Source organism: Netta rufina, assembly GCF_964035555.1.
Source record: "Netta rufina genome assembly, chromosome: 3".
NCBI lineage: Eukaryota > Metazoa > Chordata > Aves > Anseriformes > Anatidae > Netta > Netta rufina.
Window position 1 is genome coordinate 53,821,139 of NC_140125.1, and position 14,016 is coordinate 53,835,154.

Consider the following 14,016-nt stretch of genomic DNA (forward strand, 5'->3'; position numbering starts at 1 on the left):
TTCAAGGATCAGTAAGTTTTCAGACTGATCAGCTCTTCATTCAAGTCCATCATATAGCCTCTCAAGCATTTCTGGCATTCATGGCAGCACAAGGGCAGAGTGGTGCAGGGGTCAAAGACACTCCCTGCAATTCATGACAGCTTAACCTGTTCATTAAACAGCAGGCTTAATCTGGAATTGGATGTCATTCTTCAAACAAAAGTACATTCTTCAAGTTTGTTTTCTTTGTCTCTTTGCTGTCCTCTGGTATTTTGAGAGTTTTACAATCAGATCACCTTTAGGTTGAATACAAATTCAAACAGCCACTTTAAGACTTTTGATTATATCAGGCTAAGGATATGTATGTTATTGCAATTAAGACAAGCCCTACAAAGTCTGAGGTAATAGAGTAAATAAGGAAATCTACTAATGTGCTTTTATCTGGGACACATGCATAGATTAGAATATGTATCTAACGTCATCAATTAAATAGCACATTTCAGAAACTCAGAGGTAGTAAATTTTCCAAACTGTGTGTTTACTGATGAATATATAGGTGCACATATCTGACTTAAGTAGTGGATGTATGTGTTGTGTTATATCCTCTATATTTTGAAGTCTCCCAAGTGTGTAAGTCTTATAAACTACATCTCTGTGGGTCTAATCCTTCTGAAGTCAGTGGGATGTGTGAGTACCTTAGCAGGATTTCCATTATTGACGTGTTTCTGTGGCATTGCACAAAGGGCTGTGATCCAAGTCCATTCTTCCTGCATTTGAATATGGAAGAGATTTAAGGTGTCTCCTCTGCCCATAGATTGATTTGTCCTCTGAGAACAAGAGGACATGAGCACAAGGTGACCAGAGTAGCTGAGGTGAAAAATGATCTGCCATCTACCCCAGTTTTGGGGCAACGTGTCTGTTGCATTACTATGTGAAGCTATCTCCTTCAAGGAAGCCACTGATCAGAGTAGGAGGGAAAGGGGAACAGGCAACAAGGCTGCCAGTGTTTTGTGTGAACCTGCCCACAGACCCTTTTTTGAATCCTTTATATTGCCAATCATCAGCTGCAGTGTCTTCTCATATCCTAGAAAAGAGCAAAGCATTCATGTACAAATTTTGGACACTGCGTAATCACTTAAATATGTCTGTTGCTTATTAATTTAACTAAGAATTAATAACTACCAAAATATTTTGTCTGGAAACATTTTACTTGCCCGCAACTGTCATAATCAGCACTGTTTATGTTCAGTTTAATTTATGGAAAATCCCATTAAAACATTCCATTTGGCAGGAGCAGGCTTGATGTATTTGACCATTTCCATTAATTTTTATTTAATTGTGTAGAACCTCCAGCTGGTAGCTGATGGCTGCTGTAATCTACAGAAACAGATTCAAATTACTCAGCTCTTTGGAGTTCCTGTTGTGGTTGCTCTAAATGTCTTCAAGTAAGTCTGTTCATTTGTTACTTTTGTGAGTAAATTCACAGATCAAATTTCACACTTTTTCTTGATTTATAAATTAAATAGTTTGGGCATGAAGAAGAGGTGTTGAAGAACTTTATTTTTTTTCTCCTTCCTCCTTTTTCTCCTTCTCTTCCTTCCTCCTGAATATCCTTTAAATCCTTGCTTGTTCTTAAGGTTTTAAAGCAACAAAAAGTATATAATGTTATGGAAATATTAATGTCCATGTTAATTAGTTATAACAATTACTAAAGGCGTCCTGGAAATGTAAGTATACATGCTGCATATAAAAGTGCTATGCATATGTCAACTTTATATAAAAACTACTGATGTAGAGTAAGGCTAAATGTATAAGATTATAAAATAGAACTAATTATTAAACAAACCAGAACTGTTTGGTTGGCAGAACTGACTCTCCTGCTGAGGTTGATCTGGTGTGTGAGATTGCAAAGCAGTCTGGAGCTTTTGATGCTGTACCCTGCAATCACTGGTCGGATGGTGGTAGAGGAGCAGTAAAACTAGCTCAAGCTGTGGAAAAAGCAGCCAATCAGAAAAACAGTTTCAAATACCTCTACAGCTTGGAGGTAAGATTTTTTTTTTCTTTTATGAATGCTTGCTACATCAGTTTTGGATTTAAAATGAGAATGTTGCAACAAAGCTATCTAGCATACTTGGAAAGGGACTTTGCTTAAAATCATAAAAGCTGGTGAGAGCAAGCAATCTTTGTCGCAGGATACTTACTAGTAGCGTTTATTACTTAGTGCATTGAACGTTTTTGATAAGTTCATGTTTAGCATAAAAATATATCTGTAGGTATCATCTATAAACTGTTGTAGGAGACTTCACAAAGATACAAGTCATGAAGCTTTTCCTGACAGTCATGTAAAACGAAATACAGTTACTGTCTCACCGTAGTTATTGCAGTAGGTCTCACGTAAGTATTGCACTGATTTGTGGCTCCCTGAAACATTCACTCCGTGCAAGAAGAAGGTGTTAGAGATAGCATGTATGCACTGCACATCTGTCCAGGCACCATTTAACATAGAGAGAAAGCTCTGTCTTTACCAGCACCCAGCTGCATGCCCACAGCACGGGTGGCCTGATCCTGCGCCTCCTCTCCTACTGATCATGATTGGAGTCTGCTACTGCAATATGGCCCCACAACACACGGGTTGCTCCTGTTATGGGCCTTGGGCCCTTAGCCTGTCCAGCAGCCCCCGCCCCCCTGTCCTGCTCCAGCCACTGGCAGAAGCACCAGGAGCCCCGAAGTCATGGCTCATCCAGCTGCTGGCACGCAGACCTCTGCTCCTGCCCCGTGGTGTTCACACCTGCACATGCAGAGAGCACGGCCATGCAGGAGGCAGTCAGGAATCAAATTTACACAGGGTAGGGAACCGACTGTGCTGATCAAGCACAGGGCTCAGTGACAAGCTGCTGTTGACCTTTACATTCAACCAACCATTTCTTCCCCTCTATTTTCTACAGCTCTTCTTCTCCAATCAGCCTTGATTATTTCCTTTCCCCTTCAAAAATCTCCCATTTGTTTAAAAAAAAAAAAAAAAAAAAAAAAAAAAGAAAGAAAAAAGGTTTTACATGGTCCCAACTGCTCTTGCTTTGTCCCTTAATGAGTTCTGTACTTGTCACCTCTTTAGTTTGCAAAGTTTTCTGAGGAAAGTGTCTTCCTGTTGACTCATCTTGGTGGATTTCTCTCTAGGGACAATGGTCTCATCCTACTGCTTGGATGGTCTTAGGAAACAACTGATTCAGTGTGTTGTAATTACCACTGATAAGGTTTTTTCATTGATTACATCATTAGGTTTCCTCCACCTATCATTGTTCCTCTGATCCTTGGTTGGCCTTTGTGTTTAATACGCTTAGCTGTTAGGTAACCTAACAAAGGATAGTTTGTTCCAAGTTTCAATGCTATCTCTGCTGAAGATGGTGACTCTTTTTCCATGTCTTAGAAACTTTATTATTGCAGTCATCTGCAAGGTAACATCACAGCAAGGTGAGCCTGTCAGGAGGAGCAGCTTGCAGGGAAGGGCTGTGTGTCCCTGAAAGCACTGAGCTGGAGTACCACCATACATAAAGGCAGAACATTTGGAGGGACATACTGCCAGGGAAATTGCATAAACAGTTTCTCGGGACCTTCCTGACTATCCAAATGTGGGTGGGTTAAAATTTGGGCAGCAAAATAGACTTCTCTGGCACCAACACAGCCCTTGTCAAATTTCAGATCTTGTTCCCCACTTGACAGCACTGCTTAAGTTTCTTTTAGGGGAAAAAAAAAAAAAAAAAAAAAAAGTTTGAGTGCTATTTCTTAACAGCAGAACCTTAGCTTCATTCTTTTAAATGGCTGAAAGTTCCTATTTTGATTCTTCTTGCCAGAAAAAAGTTCAGCCTGAGGTAGATGTGCCCTACTTGCTGTCTTTCAGTCTATCTCCTCCCTGATACATACCTTGTATCAATTGCACCCATTTTATTTCTTCTTTTCACCTCCCAAACTGTTTTCCCAAATGTCAGTAACCCAGCCAGCTCCTGTTAGTGTTAAATACTGCCTTCACATAATTGATGGCAGTACCTTGGGAATGTAAGTGCTATGGCATCTGTTCCAGCCTTTTTGTCCATGGAACATTTTTACAGCCAAACAATGAATATGCCTTTCTCAGTTTGTCTCTAATTGAGATGCTCTGGAAAGTAAGGATATTATTTTACGCTTTTTGCATAATAAAATGAAAAAAAAGTTTATTTCAGAAACACAAGTAGTAGTTTTCCCCACGGGACATTTGTGTTACATAGATAGCACACAAGCATTTGATGAATCCCATATTTAAGCTCTGAAGTTACTATATTCTGTGTAACTAAGAATCTGGTGGCATGAATGAGTAGAAAGGATTGGTAGGGCTGGTCACTGCCTCTGTGAAGGAATAAAATGAGATTGATTTCTACTTTAATGTCCTTCCCCAGCACATCTTCTTGTGCTGTACTGCATAAGCAGTGTGATTGTAGCACAGAGGGAACGAATCACATCTTTACATCACCTTAATATCCTGTAACTTAAAACAAATATTATAAGCCTCAAAACTATGTTGAAGGGATTTTATAAAAACATATAAAAATCTTAAAGTACTGGGGAAAAAAGTAAACTCAGGCCAACAAAAACACTAAAATACCAATTTTGGGCTTCTGTTTCATTCTTACTGGGCAAAGGATGGGGATTGAAGCAACTTGGAGACAGGGGAGTGAAACAGAAGATCTGTCACTTGTAAGGTATGGTAGGTCATTTACTCACGATGCTCATGGAGACATGAAGGAAAACCAGATGTTAATTATTGTTGTAATGGGGTTTTTTGATGCAGCAGTTTTGAGGGCTGAATTCTACTGTTCAAAGGGGGGTACCCATGAAAGAAAAGTCAAGAAACAAGAGAGATGGGATTCAGACACATGGTTTCTCCTGTCATTATGCCTAAAAGGGGGTGTAAGTACAAGGACATAGTTTTGTCCCTTGTCTTTTTGCAGCAGTTCCAGCAGTTGCTATAAAGACTTATCAAGTTGCTTGAATACTTTCAAGTCTCAGTTGCCTCAAGTTTGATGGGGTTTGTGGGTTTTTCTCTTTCCCTTCATTCTGCCCCTTCATTCATATCTCTGTCTTTGGAGATTACTCCATGCTTCCCTTTAATCCACATCTCCATTTAGTCCTTTGATGTCTATGTGTCTCATTTTCTTCAGTCTGGAAAAATTCATCAGAATTTACTTCCAAAGCTGTCTATAATTAGAACAACTCCCAGCAGCACAGACCACTGTAGGAAAAGGTAAAAGCTGCAATAGATTCATTGAACATCTTGATGTTTTGAAGAAAACATTACCCTTAGTATTCAGAAACAAAATTCCAACTCCCTTACGTGTGAAACTGTTTTAGAACTCTTTCTACTAGTCAGGCCAAAGTTTGCAGCAAGTTGTATTACTGATAGTCAGTGTGTCTTCTAATTACAGGGTAGCCCAGGACAACTGGGTACTCTATGGATTTTTTCCAAGTGACATATATCTATATACAGTGCTTTTTGAAATTTCCAAATGTATCTGAAAACAAAGGCTGAAAGGTGTTTACAAATGCATATCATGTGAGAAGAATGAGAAAGGTGCTTTTTTTTTTTCTTCTGTCTGTCAAATACAAGTAAAAAGCTAAGGATCAGCCTTTTCACTTTTTTTTTTCTGAATCCTGAGATATGTTTATACATTTGTTCCATGTTGTCAAGTAATATCCAAGCATGTGCTGAATGAGCGATTCTGGACAGTGGACACAACACAGTTGTACCAGTTCAGGATTTGGGCTCAACTAAGTGGTCCTGTTGAGTATCACAGCGAGCTAGTCTAATTAGAGGACTGTGCTTGTCTGCTTATATTCCCTGAAACATCTCAGTTGGTCTGTTTTAAACTTCCTGAGGTGTCTCTACATAACACAGTGCTGTCCCACTTTTAGATTATTTTTCACATTTCTTTATTTCTCTAAGCAGGCAAGCTTTTGTTTTTATCCTACTAGTCGATGTTTGTACTTTTTTTTAATACTTTTTGATTTTAGCAAGGGTTCATTTGACATTTGGTATTAGGTGAACAAATATTTTTCAGGAGCTGAAATGAGAACAGAATAAGCTTCAAGCATACTTTGAGGGTACTCAAAAGAATACTGCATGTATTATTTGGGGAGCATATATATGTAACTGTGTCAAAAAGCAGCCTCTGACAAGTAACCCCTGCTCTGTTGTCACTATGAAAGTATAAGAAAAGGACGTAAACAGATACAGTATACTATGAAATGCTTGCAGTATTAGGAATTGGGGGTGAGGAGGGAGGGGTTGTTCATGACCAAGGATGAGATTTTTATATGATAGTCTTCAGAGTATATAATATAGTTTAAACAATTATTAGCAGTAGTTGTAATAAGTTCTGTAGCAATGTGTGGTTTTAATATGAATTTTTGCCTCCAGTGTAAACTAACCCCTTATTTTATTGTTGAATCAGTTTCTTGCCAACTGTTTCTCTTTAGCATTTGGAGGATGGGTTTGTTTTAAAGGCCTCCTGAACTCTGTGAAATAATTTGTGCTTTTTTAAAACATATATATATATTCTTGCTACATATGGAAAATATCAAAATATCAACTCTCTTATCACTGTTGACTTCCTTTCTGGGTTCACTTTTCTTGAAGTATGGGTCTTTAAGCTGCAGCAGAAAGCTATTACTCAAAGTTGACTGACCCATTAGAAGTGAGTTTAGATAACTGTGGGGAGGATAGGAGAAGATGGAAACATACGCATCCCATTCCCAAATTTCTCTAGCGTTAGTGCTTGTTCTTGGTGTGGTGGGGGAGGTAAGCTATATTCCCCACTGGTGCATGCCTGGTGGGGAGCCTTCCTTCCTTCACAGAAGTGAGACTTCTCTGTTTTTGGGAGGAGAATGCTTGGGGTCTCTTCTGTTTCCTCCTTTGTTAAACTCTCTGATGACTGCAGCAGCTCTCCTCAACCAGGGGATATTGACCATAGGTCTGAATGAAGGCAGGCACTGGGTTTTTGAGATGCATTGCCCTTGCCTACAAGGCAGTAGGAATGTGGTTGGCAAACACTCCAGGAGATAAAAGAGGAGAACGACAGGCAAATGGCATGAGGCAGGATCAGCAAATCTGGCCAGTCAGTAACTTAGCATTGTCCTTTTAAAAAAACATGGCAAAATATGATTGAAGCACCTCAAGCCACTGATTTATGCTGTGTTGGAAAACTAAGTTGAAGAGTGTAAAGGTAATGAAGGGGAGGGAGGAGAAGGGGTTGTTCCAGTCTTCCAAGTTTATCTATTTTTGCTAGTGCTCTGTCTGTAAGTAATATCATGACAAGTGAAAATAATTCCAGGTTGTACTGTGGAAGTTGATTACACAAATATTTTGGCTGAGTGCAGTGAATAGCCTGTCCAGCCTGCAGAACAAAGGGGAGCTTTGTCAACCTGAAGCCATCCATGGGGAATATGAGGCTAAGCAGCACTTCTGGGGAGGCATTCAAGCAGTTAACAGCTTCAGCACCAGTATTTTCCTTCCCCTGCTGGGAGCATAGAAATAACTAGCACAAATCTTGAGCATCTCAGCCTCCAGTTTTGTCTGCCCCTGCCTATGTTGTGCTATTGCAGTGTGGTGTGTGCTCATTTCTTCCAGTTGTAGCTTCAGCTGTTAGAGATGGGCCACAGGAGGCTAAGGGAAGCACCAAAACAGAGCTCTGTGTGCATTAGCTTCTCTTCCATCCACTGCCAGCAGTCTCCAAAAACAAGGATGAACCAGGGTGTACATATAGCCAGGGAAAGGACAGTGGCCTTAAGAGGAGGGCAGTCAAGAGGAGCTCATAGGGCCTGCCTTTGAGGACACTGAGCTCCAGGAAAAAGATCCAAGGCAGAAGATGTTTCTCTTCATTGGTAAACTGGTCACCTTTTTAATTCCAGTGTAATTAAGAAGTGGGGAGATTTTCTTCTCCCTCCACTGATAACCTAGGCTGTGGAAACCATTCATCACGTGTCTTCTGTCTCATTGGCCCAATATACCTCCGTTCTTTTGCCTTGGAGGCAAATAACTTCTTTTGTTAAGTCCTACATAAGGCACAGTTCAGCAAGGTATAGACGCTCAGTGCAACGTCCTTAAGCACTATTGAAGTAATATAAATAAATAAAATTATGTATGCTCCTTTACAGAAACTTTTCCTAACAGGCAATGAAGGTCATCTCCCATCTTGAAATGCCAGCCATGCTTACCTCTAGGATACGCTAGTATTTAAACTACTTCCCCCACCCCACTGCTAGTGAGCATTTAGCAGTGAAGCCACATTAAAGAAGAATCCCACAGGCCTGTACCAGCCTCTCCTCCTGCTCCCATCAAAGGGATTTTGGTGGAGTCTGGACACTTTTTTTCACTGAATGGGATGTTCTGGAGTTGGAAGCTATCTTTGTTCCACTCCATCTCTTTTTGGTGTGTGTAGGCCTGTGACGGCACTGCACTTTTATGTTTGTTTTTATTATTTTCCTATTCTTCTCAAGAAGCAATATTCTTCCCAGCACAGCTGGGATTTCAAAGCTGGGGAAATGGAATATAAATCTCTAAGGCCACAGGCTTAGGTGTTGATTCACAAACTGTTTAACTTGACTGAATATGCTTTTCCGCAAATTAAAAAACAAAATCTCGTCCTGTGCCAACAAAGGAAGAAGAGTGCTAGAGACTTGGGAATCCTTCTGTCAGCCACAGATCTTCTGGAACCAGAATATACAGATACTTTAATAAATGTGTTTTTATTTTATCCAAGGGAAAAGCTAGAAGTAGGAGTTTGAATGTGCAGAGTCAGCTATTGTTTTAGCACTGCACTCTGTCACCCCGCACAGCACCTTCAGCCATACTCCCATCATATGTTTTCATTTGGCCATGTTCCCAAGAAGAGGAATGAGTGATGTCTGCATACTGTTCCACTTAGTCAACCAGTGCTAAGTGAAAGCACTAGTTCTTTATTATTGCTTTCAGGGAATGCATAACTTTTTTTTTTTTTTTTTTAAGTGCCACTGCCTTGACTTTTAAACTATTTTAAGAATTTCTGTTACAACAAATCCAGAGGCTGGTGATCACATAAATGAAGTAGTGGCAATATTATAGGCAGTGGGACTGAAACGAATGTTTAAAGAGCTTGAAGTATCCAGTGTGCAATGCAAGTGATGGTTCAGTGAGTGGCTTTTCCATATTCTCTGGTTAACTGCATGTTTTTCAGCAAATTTTAAGTTTTCTGAGGTAATGAATTAGTGTAAATTTAATATTTGTCATAACTGTGAAGAGATCCTTTCAGACAGGTATGCTGACTGAATTCAGGTATTCAATTTAAGCTAGATAACACCACTGCTTCTTGTAGTAGCTGTGCCATTTGTTGGGACTTCACAGAATGAAGACTTACAGCTGTTGGCTCTGGCTTTTCAGAGACATTTTCTGTTGGACCCTGTCTTGGTAGGGAAGAATCAGCAGGCGTATTTAATAAAAAGGAGGGAAGGGAGGACCAGGAGTTGTTTTTAGCAATCTCTGAGATTGGCTCTGGGTGTCAAGTTCCACTTGGAAAAATGATAATCTTCAAGCTGCTGTTCTGACTTGAGAGAGAGAGTGAAAGCAATATTAGAAAAAGGTAGCATTAATTAAAGCTGTAGTATATTACCTTGTAGTAAAAAGTATGTTGATGATAGTTTTGGAAGATTGAAGACTGTGTATAGACAGCATTAATTTGTACTAATGTCATGTCTTGCAAGGGAGGTGGCCTGGAAGCAGCAGTATGGCTGAATGACGACACTGGTGTGATTTCATCTTGGATAGTCAGCTCAGTCTAGAGAATGACAGGTTCTCCTCTTTATTACTGCTAGTTTCTTGGTTTGATTGTTCTCTATCAAATATTGAAATGGACTGCTACGCAGATACTGTTCTTGTGAAAGCTGGTTGTGCGCCTTTGCTGTAGCACTTGCTAGGCTTTAGCTGGGAGTTAATCCTGTTTATGGTGTGGGTGCTTGGCAGCCTCAACAAGCATGTGTGTTTGTGCTTGTCTCAGAAGGAGCATATGGCTTTGGTAGCTCTGCATGTGCAAGATTTCAGAAATGCATATTGCCTCTAGTAGGGCTGGATGATCAGCTGTTTCTTAGAGCAACACCAAAGCTACTTAGCTGTCAGCAGATACTCGTACAGTATGGCCCTGTAGCACCTTCTTACATTCAGTATACATTTACCTTGAACATTTCATACCACTGTCTTCTCAAGAAGTTAAAACTGAATTTGAAAAGAATTCTCTGGAGAAGCCACAATTCCATCAGCATTAGTACTAATACATAGTTGCTACCTATAAAAGTCAGTTTTTGTCTAAATTCATGTTGCTTGTTGTGTAGCTGTCACCTGTCCTCTACTTAAATGTGCTTAGTTGCATAACATTCATAACCTTCCTTAAAGGAAATGAAACGGAAACAGCTTTTATTGCTGATCCTAAATCTTACATACTTTTGACACTTGAGTTGTCTGCACATTGTTTAAATATCATTGTCACCATAGCAGGTCAATTAGCAGAGGTGCTGTGGGGCTAGGTTGGTGCTTGTAAGGGTGCAGTTCTAGTACACATACCATCCAGGCAGGACTTTTTGTTCTTCTTTCATTGAGAAGGTTTTAATGAGGACTTGCAAACAGTTGCATCAGTGCTGCTGAAGGTGGTGCATTGCACTTGGAGAGTGGGAATCACAGACTGTCTGGGGTTGGAAGGGACCTCTGGCAGTCATTTGGTCCAACCTCCCTGCTGGAGCAGGCTGTCCAGGATCATATCCAGATGGCTTTTGGAGATCTCCAAGGAAGGGAACTCCACAGTGTGAATGAACAACTAGTTCAGGAATGCCCTGGGCTATTGTAGGAAATTCTTGGATGAAATACGTGACAGATACAGAAAGACTTATTTTTTTCTAAATGCCTGAGAGATGTGGCTTCTGCTGGCAGATATTCTGCCAAGGTGTTTAAGGTATAACTAGGTAGCTCACAAGATTTTTTAGAAGCTTGGTATCAGCTGGAGTAGAAATCCTGCTTAAAATATCTTATTTATTTAGGCACTAAATTACTTTTCAGCCCCTTTGAATTCAGCTAAACTCTTTTCCATATGAGTTAGCACTGTGAAGCATTGCTACATATGGTGGATCCCTGTTACCATCAGTGAAAGTATTTCCACAGTAAAGTGCTGATTAATCAACAGATTTGTTGAAAACTTAAAGCTAAACTTGCCCACAAAGACCAGATAAAAACAACATAGAATTGTTCCTACAAGTGTCCTGTAAACATCCAGAGTTTTACTTTATCAAATGCGTAAAAACCCTCTTGAATTACAAGGACTTATTTTCTAATAAGTACCATTATGCTATTTTCACCTGAAATTAATTTGTATTTCTCATATAATCTAGTACATGGCTTTTTTTTTTTTTTTGACAATACTTCTATAGGTTAAATTTAAATTAAATTTTCCAGCAATATTGCTTGCTAACTGACACACAGGAAACTTTTTAGCTCAAAATGTTCTTACACTGTGATTCTAAATAGACGATCCCTTGAAGATCCCACTAAATACTAGGAAGCAGGTGGATCCTTAGCACAGTGTAGTGGACTCTTCAGCTTACTTCTGAAACTTCAGGAAGGAAGCATATTCCGACAGTGTGCACATACATGGGCTCTGTTAATGTGTGCCCCCCTGCTGCTTTCTGTCTGGGTTGTGCTCAGCCAAGTCTCATCCACATGCATTGTGAGGTTAAATAGGCTCAAACTCTATAACATCATGTGCTTGCCTCACCCAGTTGACATGTGCATGTGGTGGTCTCAGAAAAAGTGTTGTTTGCCAGTCACGTTCTTGTATCTGCTTTCCAACTGGTGATTCTTTTGAGGTTAAATTTGCAAAATTTGAGGTGTGGTTACAGGCTTGAAAGTTTTCCAAAAATATGATGTTTTTTTAAAAAAAAAAAAAAATCTGTAGGATACCATCCCACTGTCCAGCACAGATTCAGTCATGCAAGAAACGTAGCAGATCCTGGGAGACAGGGTGCCCCTGCCTTTGTTAAAGCAGTCTGTGGTGATGCTAGCCAGAACCCTGCTGCAGTCTGTTTGGAAACTACAGTTATAGTTGCTAGAAGGAGGCTAAGGACATAGTAATTATGCTGCTGTCAAATTAGTTTGAAATATTTTGAGGCAAATGCAAATTGAATCTAAATGAGCATCTCCATCTCAATGCGTTTACTGAGATTTAAGCAGAAAGCTGTTAGCTTTGATGTTGGCATACTGGTAACGAGGAGGGGAATTCCTCTTGCCTTTGCTTTGGCCGTTTCTATTAGCAAACAGCACCCAAAGGGCAAGCTTAACAAATGTGTTTTGCATTTCTTCCACTGCACTCTAGACTGCAGTGGGCATGAATGTACTTAATAATCAACCTGGAGGAGTTTTCATCTTTTGATGGTTATCCATGTCACTAAGGTATTCTACTCAGGTTAATGCTGCCAGGAATTATATCCAGGATATTCGCAATGTGTTATCTCTAATCCTCGTTAGATTTTATTGCCCTGCTTGGATTCATTTAAAAAGCTTGAAGTCAGGAACATGACATCATTCCACCCAATTAAGGTGCAATAATCATGTAGTCAGCATGTTCAGAAGGTGTCTTGTGGTACATCTTTAAACCACTCTCTGAAATTTCTAATGTAAGGGAGGGATTATGTTTGAGACTTAGTAGCTTTTAGCTGTATTATATTTAGGCTGTTTGAAAGCCTGGCAAGCTTCTTGTCTTGTGATGTCTCTGTTACTGCAGTTCTTCATTACTGTAAAGGCAGACTACTTTAAAATTTCATTTTTCTAAAATTTAATCATAACTATAAAAAAAAAAAAAAAGGTCAGCTTGACATGGGCCCTTTAACTGATGCATTTTTTGCCAGGAAAAAAAAAAAAAAAAGGCATTCCTTCTAGATAGGCATTGCAAAAATATAATTAGCTGTGGAACTTCCTATAAATGTACTGGGTAGTCTGTTATTGACATACCAACTACGTGCCCTTGTTCATTTTTGTGTTCTGGTGACTTTTGTATATTACTTACTTGAGATTACCAAGTCTTCGTTCCCAAGCGATGTCTCTGTGTTCAGCATTTCTTCTGCATGTGTTGTGACTTAAATATGCTCAAGTACAAATTACAGGTGAGGTGTCCCTTGGGGTATCACGTGCATCTCTGGCCATCTGTGGTCAGCACTGAAGTAGCTGAACTAGTGCGGAGAGGTATGGTCCATCCCTCATCATCCTGTTCACACTGAAAGAAGCAGAAGAGGTTGGTTTGTTTAGAATAGGCTACAGGGGGTCATAACTGTTGTCTTCAAAGCCATGCAAAACAAAAGGAATGAGAATTTACCCTAAGGAAATGATGGCACAAAAAGTAAACACATGACCTCTCCACAAAAACCTGTATGCTGAAAATCTGTGAAAGGATTTCCAATGGCCTAAATGTGAAAGTCTGAATCTGCCTTCAAGTGGAAGCTGTAAAACACACATTCAATTTGAGATTAATAATGTGGTGTGGATACTCATAGCATTTGGAACTGAGTTTAGTGACTTCATGCTGCTAACTCTGTAATGCACAAATAGTGCAGCTTCTACATAATGGAGTAGCTGACATCATGGTTCTAATTCATGTACCTGTAGCTGAGCATCATATCCATCATGAGTGCCCTTTGCTTGTTAGCAAGCCTGTTTAAGAAGGATGAATCTAAATGAGAGATTCAGATTTCTTACTCAGCAAATAAGATTGAAGTTTCTCTTGGCTTGTGTTCATACTTGTATTGTTTCTCTGTCTCTGCAGCTTCCTATTGTTGAAAAAATAAGGATCATTGCTCAGAAGGTGTATGGAGCTCAAGATATAGAATTGTCTCCTGCTGCACAGTCACAAATTGATCGTTACACCCGGCAGGTAAGATCAACAGTGAATTATGTGGTTGATTACCTGTTAGATGAGAGTCTCGGGAGACCTGAGGTGGTAAAAA

The 14,016-nt window shown here is 39.7% G+C and overlaps 1 protein-coding gene across 2 annotated transcripts in view; it reads left to right on the forward strand.

Moving 5' to 3' along the window:
- Positions 1–14,016, forward strand: part of MTHFD1L (methylenetetrahydrofolate dehydrogenase (NADP+ dependent) 1 like) — a 149,392-nt gene that overhangs the window by 85,543 nt on the left and 49,833 nt on the right. For both annotated transcript variants that reach the window (XM_084284268.1, XM_084284269.1), the window contains exons 23-25: positions 1,324–1,424; positions 1,846–2,023; positions 13,836–13,943. In XM_084284268.1, coding sequence (XP_084140394.1) covers positions 1,324–1,424; positions 1,846–2,023; positions 13,836–13,943 — 387 coding nt within the window. The remainder of the gene's footprint in view (positions 1–1,323; positions 1,425–1,845; positions 2,024–13,835; positions 13,944–14,016) is intronic.